General features: G+C 39.8%; 1 protein-coding gene across 1 annotated transcript in view; it reads left to right on the forward strand.

The window, feature by feature from the left end:
* Window positions 1-1,232: 1,232 nt before the first annotated feature.
* CRACD (capping protein inhibiting regulator of actin dynamics) overlaps window positions 1,233-25,147 on the forward strand; it is a 38,558-nt gene continuing 14,643 nt past the window's right edge. Inside the window, exons 1-3 of the mRNA XM_083861658.1 lie at window positions 1,233-1,430; window positions 13,041-13,176; window positions 22,838-23,002. Of these exons, the coding sequence (XP_083717784.1) occupies window positions 13,057-13,176; window positions 22,838-23,002 (285 nt within the window). The 5' untranslated portion in view covers window positions 1,233-1,430; window positions 13,041-13,056. The remainder of the gene's footprint in view (window positions 1,431-13,040; window positions 13,177-22,837; window positions 23,003-25,147) is intronic.

The raw sequence follows: 25,147 nt of genomic DNA on the forward strand, positions 1-25,147 counted from the left end.
TGACTACAAAAGTGTGTTACCCTGCTTAGGTATAGCAGAATGTAAAACCCAAGGTGGAACTAAAGAATGCTATTGCACTAAAGAACATGTTCTGGGTTTCCTGGTCAAAAGTTTCTATGGGGCCTGCATGTACTTTGCCATCAACCTGGGACTTTTTGCTGAGCCCCAGCCCAGAGGAAGAGTGTGCTCACAGCCTGTGAGAAAAGCACATACAGGAATGTAATTAGCCCATGAAAATATTTGTCACCAGTACAACATGATGCTTCTCAAACTAGATTATGATAGGAGGCTGAATGCTGGGGTTTTAAAATAAGACAAACAAAGGAAAAAACCCAACTAGCTTGTTTTAAGTAGATTTAATGCAAAATTAAGGTAAAGCCTAAGAGGAATAAAGCCCTTTAACAGTCATTATGTTTTATGTATTCTTTGATTCAACCCAGCTCCAAGAAATGAAACTGTTCCTGACAGTGGTTAACAAGAAAGTCATGGTATTTCTTTTTAATAGATGGGGGGATAGCAGTTTGAAGCTGCCTTTATTTTTTCCAGTCAGTGGTGGAAGAAAAAAGGTTAGTTTTTTTCCTGGTTAACTTTTTCTATTTCTTGTTCCTGTCTTCATGTATGTTTTGTGGTTTTGCTGTGCTTTTTTGGCGTAGCTTTGAAAATTTCAGTGTCTCAAGGAAGAAACGCTTGGTCAAATTCTGTCCTCAGTTACCTGGGGAGAAAAACGAGAAATGTATTGACTTTGCTGATATAAAGCTGGGTGTTTATTGAAGGAACCCAGTACAAACCAAGAGAAATTTATCCTGTTCTCTTTGTTAATTTGTAAATTGACTTGTCTAGTTATGAGGCCACATAGCTAAAAACCACAGCTGTTTGTTTTCAATTGCTTTCGATTCAAGGCACAGGATCCAGCCCCTTTCAAAGTGGGGTGACCAAAGCAGCCTTTGTCTTTTGGTAAAACGGTCAAAACTGTGGTATAAACCCTAAAAACACTAAAGCAGCGTTACGCTCTGGCTTTGCAAAATCATCCTTCCTGTCGATCCGAACGTTTGGCTTTGTTGATCCAGATTTTGGATGGGCAGATCCCAAAGCCAGGAGCAGAGGTTTGGGCTCCTGCCTGTGCTGTGTCAGTGAGGCGCCGGCAGCGACAGGAGGCCGGCGTTCCCATGGGCTGCCCCGGGCTGCTCCCCGCTCTTTGACCCCGCTCCTCCTCTGCGCCCGGCCAGCGCCTCCTCACCCCGCGCCGCTCTCCTTCCCTCCCCAGACAAGAAGAGGGCAGGCAAATTCCAGCCTTTCAAGAAGCTCTTCGGCAAGAGGAAGAAAAGAGAGCCCGCGTCGGAGTGTGAGGAACCCAAACTGAAGCCCAGCCACTCCTTCGGCAACATCTGCAACGGGAGCTCCTCGGATGAGGAGCCCGGCGGCGCGCTGAGGTCAGTGAGTGCCCGACCTGCCCCCGGCCCCGCACACTGCAGCGCTCCCCTGCCGCCCCTCTGCCCTACTGCCCCTCTCCCCCGCCGCCCCTCTGCCCTGCTGCAGCGCTCCCCCGCCGCCCTTCTCCCCCGCCGCCCCTCTCCCCCGCCGCCCCTCTCCCCTGCTGCTCACGGAACTCGTTCCAAACCCTCCCTCTGCCGAGCGGCAGCATTTGTACATCGCTTGTCATGGAGCGTGTGCATCCCTCCTTCCTCTGAACGTGACACCTGCTGCTTCAGACCTCACAGTCTCACTGCTCAAGGGGCACCTGTGCTGTTCTGCACATAAGAAATCCAAATTACTTTGAATCCAGCTCTGTGATTTACCTGAGCAGAGGTATTAATGGCATCCCTGTTTTTAAAACTGGGGAAAGAGAAACTTGAGCTGGCTGTTTTAGATGCTTCATTGCATACATTTCCCTGCAATCTTTGGGTTGAGACAGGCACATGCTTTTTCACTCTATCCCAAATAATTTTTGCCTTGTAATTGGGGTCAACAAACAGGCTGCTTTTATTTTGAACCGATTTGAATGTAGAGTAGAAGAAAGAAAAGAGGAGAGAGAGGTACCTGAAAATCGGATCATATTCCAATGACAACAGAGGATGACAGAAGGGCAGCATGAAAATTTTCTCTGGGGTTGGTGGGAATAAGAAACTGTACAGAGTAAACAAGTCAGCAATCTCTAACTAGGAACAAGAACAGGAAAAAAAAACCCAAGCCAAACAAACCCAAACAAACAAACAAACAAACAAACAAAACCCAAACAAAAAGTCCCTTATCCCAATAGCAACAAAACCCCAAGACCAGTACCAACTACTAGAGTCAGTAATACTTATGTCACCTTTCAACTGTATCTCAGAGAGATTACCTGACTCCTGATCAAAGCCTACTGTTTTGGAAGAGAAGGAGCTGTTTGCACTGGGGAGTGTATCTGAAAGTGTAACAAAAAACTCTGAAAGGGTAAAAAAAAATCCTAAGTCCTTTGCTCAAGAATGAAATGTGTATCAGAAACATCACCCTGAACAGTATTTCTAATGGTGCCTATGAAAATATGATTTTTAAAATTATTTTTTTTGAGTGATTCTTCAGCTTCTGGGTTTTTGTTCTATTCTGTGAAATTCCTTGAGTACTTGGTTTCCTTTTGGTTTTTGTGCAAAAAAAACCCATCTCTTTTGCTGGCCCCAGCTTTTTCAGAAAATCAGTACTGAGCATAGCCACACTGTAGCTGGAGGTGTTGTGATGCATTACCTGAGTGCACAATGCCAAGCCATTGCAGGAGGTTTTAGTGCCTTTTCCCTCACGAGCAAACTAAACAGCGTCATCTCTCTATCAGGGATTTCCTATTTGGCATAACTGAAAGTGCAGTGCTGCACCCAGAAACAAACAGTGATATGGGAACTTGTCCTGTTCCTCAACAGTGACGTGAAGGTGTGGCAGACCTTGTTTGAGACTGTTAAATATTTGCATTTTTAAACCTATTAATTTTTCTAATTAACAAAAGCATTAAAAGTTAGCATCTGGTGGAAAAATCAAACTGTGCAATTTAAATCAGATGGTATTAGTAAATCTGAAAGCTTCCATGTCTCATCTCAGGTGGAACATTTATTTCTGTGAGTCCTGAGAGGTTTTAGCCTGCTAGAAGGACTCAATCAAAGCTCTGCTTTTCCTGTCAGGCTTCATGGTGCAAATATGGGTCAGATTTGATGATAATTTTCAGTTTGCAGGTAGTTTTTGCCACGTTACTCATTTTACAACAAACACAAATGTTCGGTCCAGTGCATTCAATTGCTTTAGGAGCTTAGTTTTGCCACTCCAGTCTGTTTTCAACGTGTCTTTCATCCATTATACCTTCTGGCCTTTACTGTAATTTCAAACATTTATGAATTAAATGGAGAGATAGGCTGTCTAACTAAAATAATACACATAGTTGTTTACAAGTTGTCTAACAGTAAATGCATTGCCATATTTTCCACTATTCATACAGAATAGACTAGAGTAAATACAAATAACTAGTAGTGTATTTACATAAGCAAATTCCTGAGAAGTTTTGCAAAATCATTTGCTTCAAATTCTTTAAGAATATACAACTATATATATATATAAAGCTTAATAAAAGTTCCAATTTTACAATAAAACCTCAGAGATGTTCCCATTCCTTTACTAAGCTATGTTTCTTCCTCAGCCTGCAACATACATGAATTTGTTATCTACAGATGGGTCCTGTGGACATTTAGCTTTTTTGGTGGGGAGAGGAGATGGTTGTTTTGAAAAATATATTAAGGGAGGAATCTGCTTCAGGAAGGTAGAGACAAGCAAATGAATGAGTATAGGCTAAAGAAGACATCTATATTGCTTCCAAGACCTAAGCTAGTATTTCACTGAGTACTGTATTGGCTTACAAGCCTGCTCACAGCTAACACCTGAATCTCTAATGGAGACTCTGCTGGCTGGGTGATGCAGACGTGCCCAGAGCAATTTAGGTAATCTACATGTGGTGTAGATTGACTAGCTGAGGTGGAAGCAGCCTGAGAGATCTGCCTGTCCATCCTCTCTTACATCCTGGATTCATCAGATGCAAATAACTTGCTTGGTATCCTGATGTATGCACACTTCAACCTCTTTATTCATCTATGCTGTTTTGCAATACCCAGGTGGGAGGTTTCCTGCTGCAGTTTGTCTTACTCTGCCTTGTGAAGGGCTGGAATTCCTTTTCCCACTTCTATATTGCCCTTCTTGAGTTTGCAAAGTTAAAACTGTATTCATTAACTTGCTGTTCTAACCATAAGGTCTGGGAGATAGAAGTACTGACTACAAGAAAGCTCCACAAGTTTACAGGGCTTTACTGAAGTCTCCAGAAGCTTCTGTTCTCAGTCTATGATTTGGCACATTAAAAGATTTTATATTTGTGACAAACACTCAGCTTCTGAGCAAGTGTTGTGAGGACAGACCTGAAAGGGTACCTGCACAGTGCCTTACTAAAGTTTGTCATTCTGGCTTGATGTGGGAGTGGGGAATTAAATTTCTCTGATTGGGGGTACAATAGAGTACTTTCCCTTAGGCTGAATGCAGTATTTCAAAGGGCCTGGAATTAGATCTGTCAGGTGTTTAGGACTCAAGTGTGACAGCATTGACCTTCCAGAAAAAAGTCTCTGAGCAAACTTCAGTGTCTTGACAGTGCCTCCCACAAAATGGAACCCTTTTACTTGCAGCATTGGGCAGTTCTGTGTGAAGCAATCTAGATCAACAGTACAAAGTGATCTGCCTACCCACCTGGAGTTTCAAAGAGCTCCCAAGAAACTTTCTCTCTGTCACATCCAGTTTTCTTACACTGGATATCTTTTTTTTTTTCCTGCATATTAACTGTATTTCTGCAATTGGCATTCGTCAGTCCTAATCTCCTTTCTGAGTTCCTCATTTTGAGGAACTAATTTTGAGTGTCTTCTTAACTCCAGTGCAAATGCCTTGTTGCTGTGGTATTTGGTGTCCACCTTTTCCTGAAGACTTCATCTTATCAGAGCTCTGATTTAAGCAAGTATCTCTTGAAGTCGAAGCAGAGCAAAGCCACATAGAGCATTGTAAGAATTTTTTTTTTAGAAAATAAACAAGCTTGGATTTTCCTTAGTTGTGTCAGCTGACATGCATACACTTGGAAAAAGTTTCTTTTTTCTGGGTTATGAGGTGTGTTGAGGACGTTGCAGGACAGAAAAGGGAATGGCTGCAGTTTTCCATTTGCATGGATTTTTAAAAATAAATTTTATTACAGGTTTTGATGAAATTAGAGTTATTTCTCCCTTTTTGTAATTTATATTGCAGCCGAGTAGCACAGAAATAGGAGCCACAAGCAGCCTGTGAATGGCCATTCCTGATGTGTACTCAGTTGCACGTGGCCAGAGCAGAGGATTAGGGAAAGCCTTCCTGAAGTGGTTCTGGGGTCTTGAGAGGACATAAGGGTAACATCACACTCAGTATTTCTGCTGACCTTAGTTGACACCTCAACTCTTGACTTCCTCTCTTCTATTATGAGCTTGGTGAAGTCTTTGTGCTCCAGAAGCTTTCTTCTGAGGTGTATGATCTAGGACGTTTTACTACTTCCTCCAATTTTATCACTTAGTAGAAATTTGCAGTAAATGCCATTTGCTTGCCCTTTTTTTTTTTTTTTTTTTTTCACCTGCTACTTGGATGCCAAGACACCTGTAGTTGGTACATGATCCTGAGAGCCCTTCAGTAAATGATGTTTCTGCAAGTCCTGACATTTTACATCAGCTGCTGCTCTGTTTCTTCTTTTTAACTTGTCTTTTGTTCTCAGCCCTGACTATGACCAGCTTCATTTTCACCTCAGTAATCCCAGAACCATTTTCACTCTGGTCTTCTCTTCTATCACATAGGCTGCCTTGCTGTATTCTCCTGGAAGGTTAGGCTGTCTCACTGCCCACTTGTCCTCTCTCTTGCCTCCCTTTTGGATTTTTTTTGCACTCCTCCTCCTCATCATGTACTTCATTTCCTTCCAGATTCTGCATAACAACTGTAATTTTCAGCAGCTGATGAGATCTAGGGCTGGGCTCTGAACAAAACAGATTTGTGACCTGTAATGTACTGTCTTATTTTATCTTCCTGTCATTCCTTATCAGCTAAATGCAGTTTCTATATAACACTTATTCCTGCCAAGGCTGATGTAGACTTTTCACTTCCTTTTCTGTACATTATGCTGTATTTCAGGGCAAATTTTGCGTAAAGATATGCAACTATTTGACAAAATAGTGTCACATGCAATGGATTATCAGGTCAAATGTGAAAACTGGACCATTTAGATCCCTGTTCCTTTTACTAGTCTTCATGTTTTTTAGGGTAACTGGTGAATTATTCACATCCTCAAGCTGCATTAGGATTCACTTGCAGAATGACTGTTAACAAGGGTTTACAATAATTGCTTTTCTTGCTTTGCTTTTCTTCGTACGTGCTGACAGTTTCTGAGATTAGACAATTTAGTGAATAATTACATAAAATTCATGTATTGAGAACTGTGTGGTCCCACCTGATCACCTTCTTGGTCAGACAACAGCAAAGGCAGGCCCACTCCCTCAGGGAAGGCAAGCAGGACACCCAAAGGGATCCCACTGCAGGAGAGGTCTCCATGATCGTGCTGCAGGTCCATAGCTGAGAAGGCAGGGCCAAGGGCAAGCCAGGAAAATGGTCTGCAAAGTGATGTCTGGATCAAAGATCTTCATGGCCAGGCAGAGTTTTGTCTGAGCTGGAGACCAGCACTTCTCCAGCATGGCTCAGGCAGGGACCAAAACCTCAAAGGTGATCTTAAATAGAACTTCTGGACCCATGTGTGCAGTGGAGGCCCCAGATGAGGCTCATCAGGGACATTAGAGCTTGTTAGTGCACTCAGGGCCTTGATACTTCCCATGGTTAATTTTTATGCCCCTAATTATAATAATTTTAGTAATATCATTAGCATGATGCATCAGCTACTTAAAGCTAGTCTTGATCTCTACTTCTAAGAAAAATAAAATTGTGGTAAGTCCACAGGTTCCAGGTCCCTTGATGACAGCAGCCTGGAGCTTTGTATTAAGACAATGCTGAGTGAAATCTTTGAAAAGAACAGGGCTGCTCTGAGCGTGGCTGCACAACTGATTGTTGGCATCAGTGGGACTCAGATGGGTCATAACAGTGGGGCTCTGCAGTTTTGCCAGAGTCAGTGCCCTGAAATTCAATGGTTCCTGAAGGTGATAAGAATATATATTTAGAATGAATGCAGAAATTATCTCTAATTTTATTTTATAAAGAAGATTCCCAGTTGAAAAAGTCTCTCTTTTGTCTGTTTAGATTGTGAACCCATGATTGTGGATTTGTTAATGCAATGAAGTCACGTGCTGTCTGAGTACAGCTCTAACTCAGAATCATGTTACAGCACGAACAGTATTTCCCATCCAGGCATGAGTTAGAACCAAAACTCTCCTTCCAGCTGATGAAAAAGAGGACACTAAAAAATACAGCTCAGAATTGCAATCCATTTTCCTCTATTACAGTATTAATGCATCTCTGGAATGACTAGAAAATGCAATTTAAGTTTTTCATCTCTAGCTGCCCTGGAGACATTCATGGGAGATGCAAAATGTTGAATCAGATTTCTTTTTTAAAACAAAACATCAAGTAGAGGCAACCTATCACTGCACTTGTCATTTCCCTCAGGCAATATTCTGGGAAGTGGTTCTCAGTTTCCTTTGACTAGATTATATGAGGGGTCAATACCTGTCGAAACCAAATTCACTCTTTCTTTTCATGCTTTTTAAATTTTTTATTGTTTAAAAATGGCTTCGTGTTAAAAAGTTGACTTTGATCTTTAACAATTACAGAATTGGTTTCTAATGGAAATCTAAGAGTGAAAGTCATGAGACTCTGGGTTTTTTTGGAGTCAGTCTCTACAAACATAAAAGAACAGAACGACTCGTTCTTTCCCTTTATTTTCCAGTTTCTATTTCTAACTCTTTAATATCAGAGTGGGAGGAACATTTATGACACATCAAAGAGGCAACTAGTGTGTGAGATTTCTGTACTTCAGTAATGCACCAGCATGGGATTATATAAGAGTTGAGGTCTCAGTACTCCTTTCTGGAAAAGCTTTCCCTTTTTAAAGGATCACACATTTGTCTTTAAGAGGAGAAATAGCTCTGGAGAAAAATGGAGTCTAAAAACATCATAGCCATCAATGTCAATACAATAACATTGTATTCTGTGCAAAAGTGTCCCTGCACATGCTCTGATGTAATTAAGGGTGCAGTCCCACAGCACAAAATGTTGATTGATGACTGACTCCTTCTAACAGTTCTCTAGATATGCAGCTAGCATGGAAACTTGTGTCAGGATTTGCTCAGCTGAACCAGGAATTTATGTGGATTTTTGATGTTTTCAGGAGCCTTTTTTTTTTTTTTTTTTTTTTTTTTTTTTGTTCTTGGTTATTCTAGTTTCCAGAACGTTTCTCTGAATTGTTTCATGTGAAAAATGACCACTAATAAAGCGCAGAAGAGGTAACAGGAACACATGGAGAGGAGGATAAAGGGAGTGTGATATCTCACCCAGTCCTGACTTGAGGTACCTAGAGCTGATGGAAAACTGCATCCTAAATAGATCTGTAGCAGTGGATCTCTGAGGGAGGGTCCAAAGAAGGTCTCTGCTGCATTTCTTGGGAGAGGAGTAAGAGTTTTCCTGTAGAGTCAGGGTGGTCCAATTCTACTGTGAGAGATTTGTTTCATGTTTCCTAGTTTCTTGGCACACACAGACACCTCAGCAAGAATGAGTAATGGATGAAGATAAAGAGCAAATGGAATTTAACTTTGCTCTCAGTATGAAAAAACTACTTTTGAAAATTTGTATATTGCAATTGAATCTGAAACATGTTATTTGGGTTGCAACATATCTTCAGAGAGAACGTGTTAAAGGATTTGTTAAAAACGCTTTGTATTTTGATATAGCACATCCATAATTCATGTAATTTAGTCAAGTTTCTGAAAGTGAGTCAGATGATGATTCAACTATTTTCAGCACAAACAGCCTCTGAAGTATCATCACTGGAATTATCAACAGAGCTGCTCATAAACTGATGCCCCTGTTTTCCCACGTCTCTTGCAAGTGATATGGAAGTTTGAAACTGTAATACCTTCAGCCATGGCTATGACTGTAGCCCATATTTCTGTCATGCTGTGAATTTGTTGAAACCCACTCCTGATATTGACATGCCCTTTAATTGGAGGGAGAATAGTCTGTAAATGTGGATTGTGAGGATTTTATTGTATAAAGACTTCTGAAAAAAGCTTCAGAGATGGGTAGCAGCAAAGGAAACTCAATTATTCATACTATATTATGACTTAAAAGAAATTCAGTCTTTCCAAAAGTAGAACATGAGCAAAGTGAAAAAAAGCAGTGGAAAAAGGACCTTTATGATATAATCTGTCAAATTCACAACTGGGAAAATGTGAAAGGGCTGTGGGCTCCAAGGGAGTAAAATAAGACCTTTCAGAAAGTACAAGTAGCTTGGAAATCACCTTAACTGCTATTTGAACTTGCCTGTAAAAGAAACTAGGTTACTACAATGTGTGAATATCTTTTTTCCCATGTTCTTTAGCCTACATAGATATTTAAACAAAAATTCTTAAACTATTTTTACCAGTTGTCGGACATGTGGCTAGCAGAATTGCTCATTCACCCACTTCTGAAATATTCAGCATATTTTCAAAGCATTTTGAAGGGATAGAGTAGAGAGCAGTCTGGCATTAATTCACTGTGGGGTTTCTTGTGACTCTTTTATGTATTCTGACAATTTGGAGTATGTTTTAGTATCAAGTCAACAAGAAAACAAAAATGGAAACAAAACCTTTCAGGTATGCTTGCCCTCAGCTCTGTGAAACAAATTTCTGGTGCCTTGTAACAAGGGGAGAGAGAGAGAGAGAGTGAGGGAAGTTGGTGTCTGGAAGAATGTTGGGAGATGCTGTAAATGCTTGGCGTGGTCCTAACCTGCCAGTGGTACCATTGTGGGCACTTGTCAAAGACAAAGGTGGATTACAAGGTGATGTACTTATGGTTGCAGGTCACATGGAGCTGCCAAGCTGCTCCATGTGACCTGGTGTCTCCAAAGGAAGTTTTGAATGAAATTTTGGCAAGTTTGCAGGCAAAAGGAGAGATTAGATTCCTAAAAGTGTCCTTAGCTCTGCAGCAGAGTGGGGAAGATTTTCATTCACAACCATGTCCCGGGCAGTCCACCAGAACTGACCTCAGCAGTTGATCTTTTCTTCCATTTCAGAGATTCAGGTTTTATCATGCAATTCCTACAGTTAGAGTATTCCTGCTGTAGGTCAACTGCAGTTTTGGGGTTTGAACTGCTGGCAAATTCTCTTCAGTTTCACAGCTGCAGGTTGGCTGCTCCCAGCTTCAGTGTTAACAATTCATTAGTAAGGTCAAGAACAACTTCCAAACAAGTCACTGAACTCTTTGGTGCCTGAATTGCAACCCTTGCCTACTAATTAGTTGTAACAAACAACACAAATATACATGAGGTGTCAGATTTTAAATATGAGAAGTACAATCCACTGGACAGCAAAAGGTGTGAATGGTGTTGAATGTACAGTGAGTAGCTGTGAGACAAAGCCACAAGCATCTGAGCCACAGCATAGCTGGAAAAATGTTTGAGAAAGGATCCTCTCTGGAGAATAATATGACCTGGACTATGCATTCTCAGCATATCTCTCAGCTCAAAGGTAAAGAGCAAACAACCAGTTCCCACTGGCCTTGCCTTCTGCACCTGCAGCAGGCTCACACACTGAAGAGTGCAAGTGCAGCAGGGGTTGCCAGGGGCTGGTTTGTCAGATTTTTGCATGTGTCCTTCCCACCTGGTTGAATGCAATGCTGGAGCTTTCTGTTCAAATGGACCTACACAATTACATGAGAAGAGCTAGCTTTCATTCAGTTTCGTGTCAAACCATTAATTTTTAGGCCTGCTAGAAGTGTTGCCTCTGTGTAAGGGACACTTCTCAAGTTGTGGTTCACTGGTTGACTCCTGGCAGGCAAGCAGGGTAGAGGTATTTCAATGCCATGCAATTTTCCCACAGCTCTGTGTACAGACTGAGTCACGGTGATTCAGTATAGAAACCATTTTAGAAGAGAGTTTAAAAATGTAATTTTATGGTTTCTCTAATTAAAGGTTTCTAAAAGAAGCTTTAAAGGTGTACTACCTTTAGCAACCAGAGGAAATTGAATTGTTGGTTTTATTTTTAAAAAAATTAACATATAAAATAACATCAGTTAAATGTTCCTCTTCTTCCATGGCTAAAAATGTTGTGGAATATTGACCAGCTCTTTGCCTGATTGTGTCTTGGTTTGTTTCAAATTAAGCATGTTGCTGAAATATTAATCTAAATGAAAAGTAGTTTTTCAGTTGGTCTGTGATTGTATGGCAGATTAAATCATTCAGAGAACTGTGTGCGTTCTCCCTGCAAAATTGGATTGATTATTTTGTAGCTGCAAAAGTATTTTATATATAAAAAAGAGAGAGGGAGAGGGTTTGGGGGACTTTTTATCCTGTTATTTTCAGGTTACCTCTAAGAAATTCTGTTTAAAAAGTCAAGAATAGTCTATCATCTAATTAGTTTCAACAGGGTTATGTAACCCTATATGACACTCTTCCTTGGTAAGAAAAGATTATTATTTTTACTTCAAATACCTAATGGAAAACTCAGATCAAAACGTAATAAATACATTCCCAACTTATTTGTTTCCAAAGTAGCAATAGAAATATCTTGAACACTTCATGAACAAATAGCACATTTTAAAAGGCAGAAAAGATAATACACCAATCTTCTTGAATATGTAAAACCTAATTTTTCTTGTTCTTTTACTTACATCTCTCTCTAGAAGTATCATCTTCCTTGCTTTTGCTGAAATATTTCTTTATAATGCTTTTATCATATGTAGAAGGTTACACTGGATAGATCAGTATCAAAATAATCTTTTTTTTTCCCTCCAGATTGTTTTCTGGAACTATGAATGAGTTCTGTAGGGTTGCCAACAGGTTATTAAAAGGAGATATTTAGAACCTCTGAGTTGTTCTGATTTTTTTATTATGGCTTTTATCATGATTGTAGATTATTGGCTTTTCACTTACGATGGAGTATTCTAGGTGAGACAAAACATGACTTTCAAACTGATGCATTTTTCCCTCAGTGTGCCCCCAAAACAGCAAGCCTTTTATTTTTCTAATTCTAAGTTTTCTTACAATTAAATTTATTAGAACGATTTCTGGTAAATGGAACCCCTTTTTGTTTCATGCCTTTGACTGTGGACTTCAATCAGAGCCATATAAGTGGTTCACTCATGGCACACCCTCCTCCTTGGCATCGGTGTTGAGTTTAGCAGCAGCACGCGGGCATTTCTCGCTCTTTGTGGCTAATCAGGGACACACAGCTGGGTGCAATAAGCTTCTTAGCAGTCTGGGGGTTTGGTGATAACCTTTTATTGTCAGTGTGATCATGCTCATGGCCATAGAAAGTGCTGAATAATCAGTTGGAGGAGGGAGCTCTATAGAAGTGGCTTACTGCACTGTAATACCTCTTTTTTGTGTTATAGAGCTCCCTTTGCTTAGCACCTGCTGTTTTCTTTGACCAGGAGTGACAGTGTGCCCCAAGCAGTGGCACAAAGCATGATACACTTTCTGGCAATGTGTGCATCATCATCATCTAGTCTGTATCCTAAAAGTAACATTTAGATTTGAGACTTACAAGCAAAATCAATTGAACTTCTCAACTTGCCTATTAAAAACACCCAACTCTAGGTCCTTCCAAGGAGTAAGACTGTGTATAAAGGAATCATGCCTCTCCATCAAGCTTTTGAAAACCAAAAGTGTTTGGATACCTCTCCTCTGAGAATGTACAGAGGTTTTATGTAGAAGGAAAGGGTGGGGGGAGGGGGGGAATCCATACAGCAGGACAACTATGATATGAAGAGTTATTCTCATAAATTAATTGTAGTTCTTACTTACTTGTTGACTGTTTGTTTTTTTGTTTTTTTTTTTTTAACAGATCCTCCCATTATTCTATGGGCAGTCGAGCTTTTTCCCATGACAGTATTTTCATACCTGATGGGAGAACAGAAAGTGAACAGGCCATTCAAGCAATGTCACAGGAGAACGTTCTAGGAAAAGTCAAAATTCTTCAGGTAAGAAATTTTAAGTGGGAAAAATACTTAAAATGTAATGGAAAATGGTCTCTGGAACATGTTAAATGTGCATAAATGGGTTGCTTTTTCAGTAGCTTTGGGACAGTTTCTCAGCAATGTTAAGTTCTCTGGCTAAAAGCCATTGCAAGTAATTCAGATAATCTGCAGGAGTTCCAAGTTTTGGTCTTGAAAGGTACAGCAGTGATGCTGTAAACATAGCTGCAGAAATATCTGTGCCTGTGGAACTCATCTGAATTGAACTCATGGTTTTGGCATGTCCTGATCTGTATGCCTAAGTACTACAAATGTGGTAATGAGATAAATAAATGAAGGCTGTGTTGAGGGCAGGGAATGGCGTGCAGAGTGAGACATCTTTGCAAAGCCAGTTTAATTATATATTTGCATGTATTACATTTTTTTTCTCCTTTTTCTCGCTGCACTTTCAATGGTTCTCATGGAAGGTGGATTTGTTTATCTCTCCAAAGCATAAACAACACATTTGGGTCTTTGCTTCTAAAGAGCTTTATATGATCTACTTTCCCTTCTTTTCCAGAGCTCCCTCCCATTAGTGTTCAAACTAATTTTTTGCTTTACTCCCTGTATATGTGTAAGATTCCCAGCTTTACGCCTTTCTAGACCTTGAGAGAGCTGTCCCTCAGAAACACAGTGCACTTTATTGTTCAGGATGCTGACATATCCTGTCAAAATGGTGATAAATTTTTAATGCTGTGTAAGTGTTGTTACCCTGAAGATGGCTGGTAAAATACCATTGATTTCTTTTACCTTTGAAGTCTACCCACGATCCATCTTTTCTGGTGAGTGAGAGATCATTCCCATTAGACAGCTCCGACCTTCAGGATGGAATTGTTCCTGCCTCCTGCCTGGTGCTGTCAGCAGACGGAGCACCTGCATGTTGCTGGCTGTGCTGACTGCAGATGACTCTGAAGTAGAAACCACACTAGAACATCTCCAATTCCTCTGTGCTGGTTTTTCAGCTTAAATTTCCCTGCGTCAGATAGATTCAGTGCATGCTGTTTTCCAGGCTAGAAACCATTATATTTAGAATGACTGCTGACTCTGGGTAAAGGCCTGAGGTATGTGGACCTGTCCCGCAAAGTCCTACAAAGCCCACTGACTCCTTCAGAGAGCTGTGCCCTCCCTATCTGTTGGATTTATTTTCTTGGCTTCCATATACTAGCTTTTCTCTGAACAACTTTTGACTTCCAGAGGTGTTTTCTCTCATTTCAAAATTCAGCTTTAAATTCCTGATGGAAAATATTGCATTTGCTAAACTAAGACACCTGAGAAAAAGTTCAGTAAATGCAGTTGGTAACAACCATGCTCGCTAAGCAAATGCTAAATCAAGAAAATTAGAGCAAAATGTCACCCTTGAAAGTCACGAAATAAATAGCCAGTGGTGCTCTCTTGCTCATGTGAACTTTGCATAAGCCTTTTTTAGTGTGGTTAATTGCATGTATTTTAAGAGACAATATTATTTCAGCTGCTTGATGTAAAAAATGTGCTTGCTTTTTTATTTAAAATTGAAGGATGGTAGTTAATTTTTGTCATTTTAGTGTAGCTGGCACTCAGCCTGTAACATACCAGATTCATTTTTCAGTTCTGATGATGATGGTGAGAGCCACTTATTCATTCAGAAAAGAAATGCATAATAGGTTGCAAATGACACTTTTAAGTATTTACATGTTTACACAGAAATTATATACTCATCTAAATGTCCATGGATTTTTTTTCTAAACCCATGGAAAGCCCTCCTATAACAAGCCCAAGGGCCGCTTCTTATATCTTCAAAAATTGCCGCCAACCATTAACTTTTCCCATTTCTCTACCCATGATTTCTGCAACTGTTCCCTGAGCTTTAGGACAAAGTCATGCCTAAATCCCATTGCACATTTTAAATTGACCTTTGAGCTGAGTCCCAGGTCTTATGAGTTATTTGGACTATCATTCCTGTTTGAAGGTTTCATGCACTCCATACCCCATCCTTTTTTTCCTGCTGTTCTATGAGCCAGGGTTTGATTTCTGTGATTTTGCAGTCACAGAAAACATTGAAACTTTGTCTCCTGATGCCAGATGTCTCTTTCTGCAAGCTAAGTCCAACTGGGAACATTTGTATTTCTTAAAGCAGTGGATTAAGATGAGACACTCCTCTCTTCTGAAGAGCACTCCACTTCTTAGAGGCAGTTCTGTGGCCAGTCCTGAGTCCCATATCATTACTGTGCCATCAGCATTACTGTGGTTTGCCAGGCTTGTATGTCAGGATGGAAGCACAGCACTTCCAGTTTCCATTTTCCTGGCAAGGCACTCTTCAGTAAAGAATTATTTCCAGGATTCCATGCCCCGTGCTGACTCTAAATTTGCTGCATTCCAAATGGAGATCAAAAGCTCTGCAGTTTTTAACCCTTTTCAGATTTTGTTTGGAGGTGGTACAGTAAATGTTCTTGGAAAACTTAAATATTTTTTGGAAAAGTCCTCATGCTTACAAAACTAAGAGACAGCATGGTGAAGAGGGTTTTGAAGTCAGAATAGCAATGCAAGCCATTTAATACTCATGGTGCTGGATCTCATTCTGGGGACCACCAAAGTGTTTCTTCCTTCTTGCCTTGCATTTCTGCTGACTTTGTAGTGTTGATGAGCCCACAAAAATGTTGTGTAATGGTGCAAACTCCATAGTAGTCTGGGCAGCTGGCCAGCCTGTGCACGCGTTCAGCTGCTTATTGTGGGAATTCTCTCTTTCTAATTACGCGTGAAAGGTAAATTAGTTCTTCCTGGAATTGCTCTCATTTGTTTTTATTGATTTTCAGATTGGCAGTATTCATCTTATCATGCTTTCTGTAAATGGATTTGGTGATGTTCAAAGGTTTTACTGTGTGCTAGAAGTCAGGCTGAGAAAAGCCTGACCTCTCATAAACCTCCAATAGCCCTTTTGTATCCTGAAGTTATTTCGTGTTGGCTCAAACCATCTGGTGTTGTAAAAGCAGTCTTTTCCTTGTCTTTTGGAACTGCTGAGATTTATCATTACCTAAATTTTAAGATCCAGTGTAGAAAGCCAGCCTGAACCTGTTCCCAGCAAGAGGTGGTACACAGGCACTGGTACTCTTCATGTTGAACACTTAGTTTCTGGGGATCTGTTGCTTTACTTGTCATACAGGGCTGTGAATGAGACACAAAGAATATTTAAAATGTAAATCTAGCAGTGTATCGGAAAAAACCTCCACGACCCAACTCTTGGAGCTTCATTTTACATCCTTCCCTTCTAGAGGCCAGTGGGTTGGTTTTCTTCTCCCATCAGTACCTTAGAACTACTTTCTGACATTTTGTAGCTGTGACTCTTCTTCCTACCTCTGATATTTGCCAAAAATGGTCGGCAAATGAACAGAAGAGAGTTTTTATATCAGATTCATAAAAACTGCAGCAAGTGAAATGGAAGCCAGTTTAAAACATTGGTTTCCTGAAGCCTCTACATTATTCTCTCCCACTTGCTGTGATGATGCCCTTGTGTGGCACTGCTACTGTTCTCCTCTGCTCGCCTTCACTGAAATTATCTGGGGTCATCTGACATCTATCTGTGCAGCTGCAGCAGTCAGCTGCAAGAAATATTAAAGATTGACTGTGACATACAGCTGATGGCCTTTAGGAACTACTGGTTTACATCCTTTTTATTTCATGTGGCCATCTAGTTTAAAACAAATTCTCTGCTCTGTAAAGCTATAAAGCATCTATTTATTGTAGAGATATTAATTGTAATAAAACATTTTTTGTGAATCCAAACCTCTCAGTCAAATGCAAAAGTACCACTTCTGAAATTCATATTTCCCTGATTTTGTAATGATGAATGACTCTTATAATTTTCTTCTTGTCAGACCTTATTATGACTGCTCAGTTTTGAATTACATTTCTTTTAGTGATTAGCATATCTTAGCTAATGACCGAGCCAGTGCTTCCCTCACTGTGCGTTGCACATCTATATTCTACCAGCCACTCTCAATGTATCTTCTGTTACTTATTTCCCAGATCTCAACAAAGCTACAAAGCCATTTTTCAAACCTCAAAGCTATTATCTTTTGCTGTGATGCTCTGAATTTTTCAGAATTGGGAGTGAATTTTCACTTCATGGTCACCTAGCTTTGTATTTCTTACAGTTAATTTCTTTGTTGCCAATATTTTCTAGTGCCACTGCAGCCTAATTGTTTTCCTCATATTTGAAAATTCTTTTTGCTTCATAAACTGAATTTATCATTTTTTTTTCTAAATCATTCTAGCATTTCTTGGGCAGACCCTCTTTTTCTTACCCTCATATTAATCCCTGAAATTGAGCTTCCTTTCCAAGGAAGGAAAATTTTCTTTCCTTGCATCTGCTTTGCTTCAGGAGAGACTAATGTGACAAATGCCACAGATGCTTTATCTTCAAGCCTCTCCACAAAATCTCTTTACACATGAGGATGTGTAAATGATCCATCGCCACTGTGCATTAAAATCTTCATTCATGTCTGGATTTGTTGAAAACACACATCTCTAGAGGTCCATTTACAGTTTACTTCTTCATCATTCTTCTGTTTTGGACTCTCTCTTCATGCCCCTAACCACATGCTGCTCCAGCAATGCAGGGTGGAATAGTTTCCTCCCTGTATCTTGTATCCAAAACATCTGTGCTAATACATGTTATTTTCCTAATTTTCTGTAGGTTTCCATGTTAATTTTATATCTGAATTATTTTCTAAGGCTATTCCAATATAACTTTTGACATGATGCTATTGAGTTTATTCTCTTCTTGATCAAAAAAAAAAAAAAAACAACCCCAAAAATAACAACAACATCAACTTATGTGGGTTATTTAATTTGTTTAGATATGCTGCATTATGGATTAAGAAGTGGACTCACTTCCACAACTCACCATGAATTAGGTGAACCTGCTTCTGAGGCTAGAAAACAAATTATAAGAGAGAATATGATAGAGGTGCCTGAAATCAAGAGTGAAATTGATAAAATGAATAGAGGGTAGTTATTCAGTCTTTCACAGCATGAGAAAACATGAACAGTTGAAACTAGTAACACTTCCAAATCAAAACAAATATTTCTTTAAGCAAAGTTGGAATGTTGGAATGTATAAAAACTCCTCAGATGCCACAAATTATTGGAGCATTTACAAGTAACATCTCAGTATGGGCTCACCCTGTTCTTATGTATTCCCAAGGCATTTGATTTTTGGGTCATTCTGAGAGACTGTACAGGACCAAGTGGAATTTCAACAGTGTGCCTTTTTAGGATAAGTATTAATTAAGTCATTATTTTCCATTTACATATAACTAGAAGACTTAATTTCAATTAAGTTTTGTTATATTTAGGCATTGCAAATAGATATGAAGAGTAGATATTTGAGTTGAAGGGAAAATATGACCAGCATTTCTTGTAAGCCTTGTTTGAATGGAATTAGCTGAAATAGTACACTCTGTTTTAATGATTTTTAACTGAAGAGAGTCAGCAGCTCAGCGGATCCAGTTTTGGATTCATTCCAGGCATGAAGCCCTAAGAATGATGTAGTTTCAGGAGCCTGAATCCAACACACATGCAAGTAGGCATGTACACAGAAGAGGAGCCAAATGGGAGTGAGAGAGGAGATGTACAGCCTGATCTGGGCTCTTTGCCAATTAATATGGAAAACTTGTTCTGTGGCATTTCCTATGCAAATGCAAAGAGTGCTGTGAAAGTCTGGGCCTTTTTAATTAGCTGCAGGTGCCAGACAACGCAGAACAATTTTACTTAGGAGCTTTATTCCTTAAGTTATTGATGGGAAGCTGGTGTCAGTTAAAAAGTATCACATTTTAGCAAATTATTTTGCAAGAAATAGAAGTGGGCCTGTGTCATGGTCCAGTTGCCAAGGAAGATTTAAAAAATTGAATGAGTGCAAACTTAGACTTTTTTCCTAAATTTGTAGTAGTTATTTGCCTGTATTAGGTGTGCAGACTGACTTGCCTCACTGACAGCCACCTGTCAGTGGAAATAGAAAAGCTATCAGGAGTCTTATAGAAACCCACCTGGGTTGTGTGGAAATAGAAAAGCTATCAGGAGTCTTATAGAAACCTCAAGAATCTTAGAGAGAAAAAAAAAAAAAAAAAAAAAAAAAAGAGTGGATGAGGTAATCCTTGCCTGGATCTTGTCCTAAAGTTCTCCTTTATGTGGGTGTCCCCAGCCCCTGTTTCATGGTATAGGCACTGTGTGGTAGCTGTGCTGTTTTGTGCTGAGAAGGGTTTGTAAGTCTTGTGGAAATGATTGTCCACTGGCTGCAAACTGAGGGACCAGGAATACCCACTGGAGCTGATTAGGCTGGAAGTGGGAGGTGCAAGCACAAGAAGTTAATCTCTTTGCTTCTGCTTCTAGCTGACAGATTCAGAGCTAGATGGTGGTTTCTGCCTGCTAAATTACAAGTCCTCTTGAGCAAATCAAAAGGGATGGACCAAGGTCCTTTGACTGAGCCCAATCAACCTGTGGAGATTTTCAAAAGGCTATTTAGACATGACTGTGCAATGGCAGAAGAACAAAATGCCATGCCTGCAACTTCTAACAACTAGCATTAATAATCTTCCTTAGGCAACAATCATTCACAAACTGTCAGCACAGGAAAATCTTAACTACAGAGGATTTATAGTTGTGTGTTCAGAAATATAGGTCTAACTGAAACTTTTGAGAAATTTAAAGCAGATTCTCGTTTTCAGGGATTACGGCCTCTTCTCAAAGGTCTTGCATCCTAAACTGATGTATCTCTCCATCTCTGGGCTAGACTATCTGAGTATTCTCCCAAGTAAAATTCGTGGGGTTTTTATTTTCTTTCATGGATGATGCATTTTTAGAATTATGAGTGAACAGGTAGTAAATGCAACAGTGTGGAATTTTTCTGAGAGGGTAATTGCGTTGTAGTTACATTACAAATACATTCTAAAAAAGACCAAGAAGCAGGTTTAGCATTACTTTTTAAAAGCAATAAGAATAAATTTGTTCAGTAGTTACAATGAGCTATTTGAGATTTTGACATTTGGTATTTAGTGTCTGCTTTAGAGAATAAAATGCACCAAAATAAACTGGCCAGTGGAGAACTACTAGTGGAGCTTTTTGTTTTTTAAGATAAATTTGTTCAAAAAAGGCCAACAAATAAATAATACAGAGATGCACCTTCTGTTCTGGAAGGGTGAGGGTTACTAGAGTTTATCCATCAATCTTCAAACTAATTTATGCCAGTCTGAGCAAACAAACTTATAAAGCTTTGAAACAAATAAAAAAAAAACCAAAAACCCAAAAAACAGTCGCGTCCGTGTACAGTCCATAAATATTGACGATCTAAATATTGAGGATAGTATATTTCTTGGAAATATGAAGAAAAATCACATTTTAAACTTTCATATACAGAAACCACATTGTTACTGCAGAGCCCTCAAGCACCCTTGATGACAATTAAAAAGGCCATTCTTTTTCAAGCATAGACCTTTCTCCACAACGGCTCCATCACCAAACTCTCACCTCGCACTGCAAACACACTTACATCAAGAACTCATCAGAAGATCAAAAGGGTAACACCCTATCCCTTCCTCCAAAACACAATGCAAGCACTATGTTAATGTGTGCATGTTCTCACCGTGAAACAGATATACAGATCCTTAGTTTCCTAGGTGGTTGCTAAGTAATGCTGATAATTCCAGTTTTCTGCCCGGGAGGATTATTTGTCTAGGAATATGACTTTGGGAAGAAGAAAGAGTAATATCAACTTAGAAAACACATTACCACATTAAGACTTTTTTTCTGAAGTAATTTTATTTTGGCATCACAAGGCCTGCAGGAGTAGAGCAGAATTAAAGGCCTCACACAATCTCATACAAACCCTTGCCTTTAGACTAGGCCAGCAATCCAGGTGGGACTACAAGTTTGTCATTCAGAACTACCCACTATGCCAAGATGCTTTATGATATGAATTTCACCACATTCTGACAAAATTCAAATGGGCATAAATAACTAACTGTAACTCAGTGAGGAAGCTGAGAAAAGCTATTCTAGTTTAATAACCTGATTATGAGGAGTTTCTGCCTGTAATTTTCGTTTTAATGGTTCAATACAGAAATCTGTTAATGTTTTTGGGATAATATGGATGGACTTGATGTAAGAGTCTAGCCCACTGGGAACTATGGCAAGAAAGACTAATCTGACCTGAATTCCTTTAGGGGATATTTTTCCTTAATAACTCCTCATGTGCGTGCCATGTTACTGATTCTACAATATGGGGGGGGGGGAGGGAATCTTTGTTTTACCTACTACCCAATCTTCCACAGCTCTCAGCAGCAAACTTCTGTCAGAGTATTGTGTAAGTACCTGATATTTCCACTGAATAGAAGCTGCATGGTTGAATTACTTGCTCATAGTATCACAAGACAAAAACAAGAGATCTCCTTTGGAGAATCTTCTGTCCTTGAAAAACAGCAAAGCAGCAAAGTAACTCCACAGTCTCTTCCTTCCTAATTGAGAATGATTCCCTGAAATATTTCAGGAAAATAATATATTCATAATTGTTCTTTGCTGCATTTGCTCCTTCTAGAGAATGTTTTCTCTTTCGCAAAAAGCTTACATTCAAAGTTGGTAGGGTACATGTCTCTGCAGTAGCCAGAGCGGCAATTTCTTTAACTCACCTTGCCAGAGGACACATAGTATATGCTTCTTATTTTATTCATCTTATGCTTGATGTAATTCAAGAATACTTCCTTGTAAGCCTTGAGAGAAGATTGCTTCAATATGGAAAATAAATGGTGGGAAAGTTTTTTTATCCATTCATCTCTTGCATGTCCCCTGCCTAAATTCCTTTGTGTAACAGCAGTGAGTGGCAGTGCTTGTGAGCATGAGCAGACATGAGTTTGTCTATTCTTCCTATGAGACCAAGCATTTAAAAGAGCTGAGTTTCCCCTGCTTTGAGAATTTGCCTCTCTAAGGCAGGGTTGTGCCAATCTCTTAACATTTAAAACTTACAATTAAACATTACAATAAGGATACTTCTTAGAAATACAAATGCATGAGATGCAAGGTTTCAGGGCTAGAAAAGAAAAAGGTTGCCTTTTGGGGTAGTTTTAGTTTCTCAGTGTACACTTTTCTCCTAAGCTTATTTCTTCACAACAATAAGGCTTCATAATTCACATTTATAAACAAAGTCTTAATCTAGAATATAGATTTTAAAAAAGAGATTGAGTTTTTCAAAACTCACAATAAATTTTCAAAAGTTGGCAACATATCAAGAACTTGAATCGATCTTCCAAAATTAGCAATCATGTAAATTCCTCACTTCAGTTACCTTGTGGGGAGAAAGAAGAGATGGTGCCCATTGCGTTGCAACAATGTGAGCCTCAGGATGGTTGGGGGTATTTTTGGTTTGGTTTTTTTTTTTTTTTTTTTTTTTTTTTTTTGTTTTGTTTTGTTTTGTTTTGTTTTGGTGGGGTTTTTGGTGTTTTGTTTTTGTTGTTGTTGGGGGTTTTTTTAGTCCAGAGTCAAAAGTTGCCCAGAATATTTCTGTGCAGCTTTCAGGCAGAGAAGGGGCACCTTGCTGGACTTGGCTTGGTTTGCTTGTAATATAAATACCTGTTTTGTTTGTTTGTTTATTTTTCTTGTTTTTCAGCAACAGTTGGCCAAAAATATAAAATTTGGGCAGCCTCCACAAATGACAGTTTCTGGGAGGACAATGGGGGAAGCAAACACCAGTGCAGAAGATGATGCGTTGCTCAGCAGCCCCATGGAGATTGAGACCCAGCAGGACACAGTGATCTCAGACTGCAGTAATAAAGTAAGCACTTTAAATTGACATATCCATGGCACTAGAGCAGTACTAAAGCAACAAAGTTCACTGAGGTGTAGCAGATGTTTCCAGTGAGGCATAGCAGAGATCAGTGGGCTGTTTTATGTGGGAGGGATGTCTCAGCTTGTGCTTCTTGACCTGGTGGGAAGCATGCTCTTGGCATCCTCAGCCAGGTCACACAGAATTACTGGTTTGAGTGTTTGCTCTGAGCTTCCAGCAGTGCAGACATTACTTACAGTGTTGCTAGAACAACTAATGTGTTTGTAATACAGAAAATATTTTAAAATATGGAGTTCCCAGCAAGGAAAGTTGCTCACAGCATCAAATACCAAAAAATAAAACCATTTCAAAATGAGAGGTGTGTGAAGCCTAAAACTGTAAAATCCTAGGTCTTAGAGTATGTGTGGATTTTTCTCATGGACAGGAGCCAAAGGTGAAGAAGGGGGAGAAGCATTTTAAATGCTCCCTAAAATAAAATTTCCAATACAATTAAAACAATTATTAAAATTATTCATTGAGATTTTGATGCTGTGGACATTTAGATGTCCAGAAGGGTCTTGTTCAGACAGTGAAAAATATGGTGAGTGAGGAAAGGTCTCTGGAAATCCTCTAGAGCAAGACTGGTTCAGTGTGTGGCTGTAATGGCAGAAAGGAGTACAGTGACAACCTTCCATGCCTGGAGGAGGCTGACTTTGTGCCTGGGAACCCTTGGGGAAGGCATCCAGCAAGCCAGCATGTACACACAGCCCTTAGGGTCCTGGGGCTCTGGGGAGAGCCTCTGCTCATGTTCACTAACATGAGTGCTGCCTGTGTGAAACGCAAAGGGTCCTGTGCAATTCATGCCTATGTTCAGCCAAACACACAGAAGGGAGATTTATGGCTGAGTTGGCCCAAATTCTTCATCAGTCTTTAAGGGACAACATAGCTCCTCTGTGACCACTTCTTTCAGGGCTGTGGTTCAATCTGCCAGGGAGCCAGGCATTTGGGTAGGACCTGCACACTCATGCCTCTCCCTTGGCAGTCTGGAAAGATAAAAATTGAACCTCATTAAGGTGTATTTTTTTGCCTAACAAGTGCTCCTTCTGGTGTGATCAGGTAAGGTGAATCAAGAACATCCTGTGTGCCTCACACTGTGCACAATGTGTGAAGTGGGACTGTGGGCAAGTTTTGGCGATGCACTGTCTCTACCCTGGTGGTAGGAGAGCCTGTGTTTGAGATCAGCATAGATTATCTGCAGACAGCCTTCTTCTTGGGTCCTGCAGGAGACCCTAATGTCACCTGGTGACTTCCAGCTCGAAGGATACAATAGTTCAAGCACTAAAGACCTGCTAGAGTATTTTTGTGTATTAAGGAGGGTGAAATTCAGTTATTACCACCTACTCTTTAAAATATTACATTTTGGAAACAAAATGAACACCCCTTTGCATGATTCTTTTTCCAAATATTGAAGGAGGAATCAGAAGCAGTTGTAGACACCAACAAACCAATTTTACATGGATAGTGTCAGCCAGAGCACTTGGTACTTTCCTTTTGTTTCTGCACATTACTAATTACCTGTGTTATCAGAGATTTCTGGTGTGTGGCAGCTTCCCTGGTTTTTGCTCTTGTCTCATCTGCTGGCCTTGTAACTTCTTGGCATGTCTATCTGCATAGGTCTTGGGGGATGGGGTGGCCTCTGTCAAAAATTGGTGGCCAGGACTACATAGATCTGCACTAGTTTGAACTGGTTGCCTGTGATGCTTTGTGAGTTCTGATTTTCCTGACTGAGGAACTCAGATTGGTGGCAAGAGTTCTGGGTTTAATTTAACCTGTAGTGAAGATGAGCTTTTAGCCTTGATATTAACAATCATGTGGTGTAATGGGATCCCAACACACATTAGGTTGTGAAGTAATACTGTGATAGAATGATTAAAACCAATGTTTCTGGCTGTGATGAATGCTGCTTCAAGCCCTGTGCCTTGAAAATTCCTCACCATGATGGCTTAGAGAGGGACAATAGCTAAAGAGTCCCAGCTCTCCAGGCTTCCATCACTCTGGGGGGACTGTTACCTCTGTAAAAAGAACATGGAGTTGAAGATCCTTGCAGCAGAGGTAATGCCTGAACAGGTATTTTTTTTCCTTATGTATAAGTCA

Source organism: Zosterops lateralis (assembly GCF_965231275.1).
Source record: "Zosterops lateralis genome assembly, chromosome: 5".
NCBI classification, from domain to species: domain Eukaryota; kingdom Metazoa; phylum Chordata; class Aves; order Passeriformes; family Zosteropidae; genus Zosterops; species Zosterops lateralis.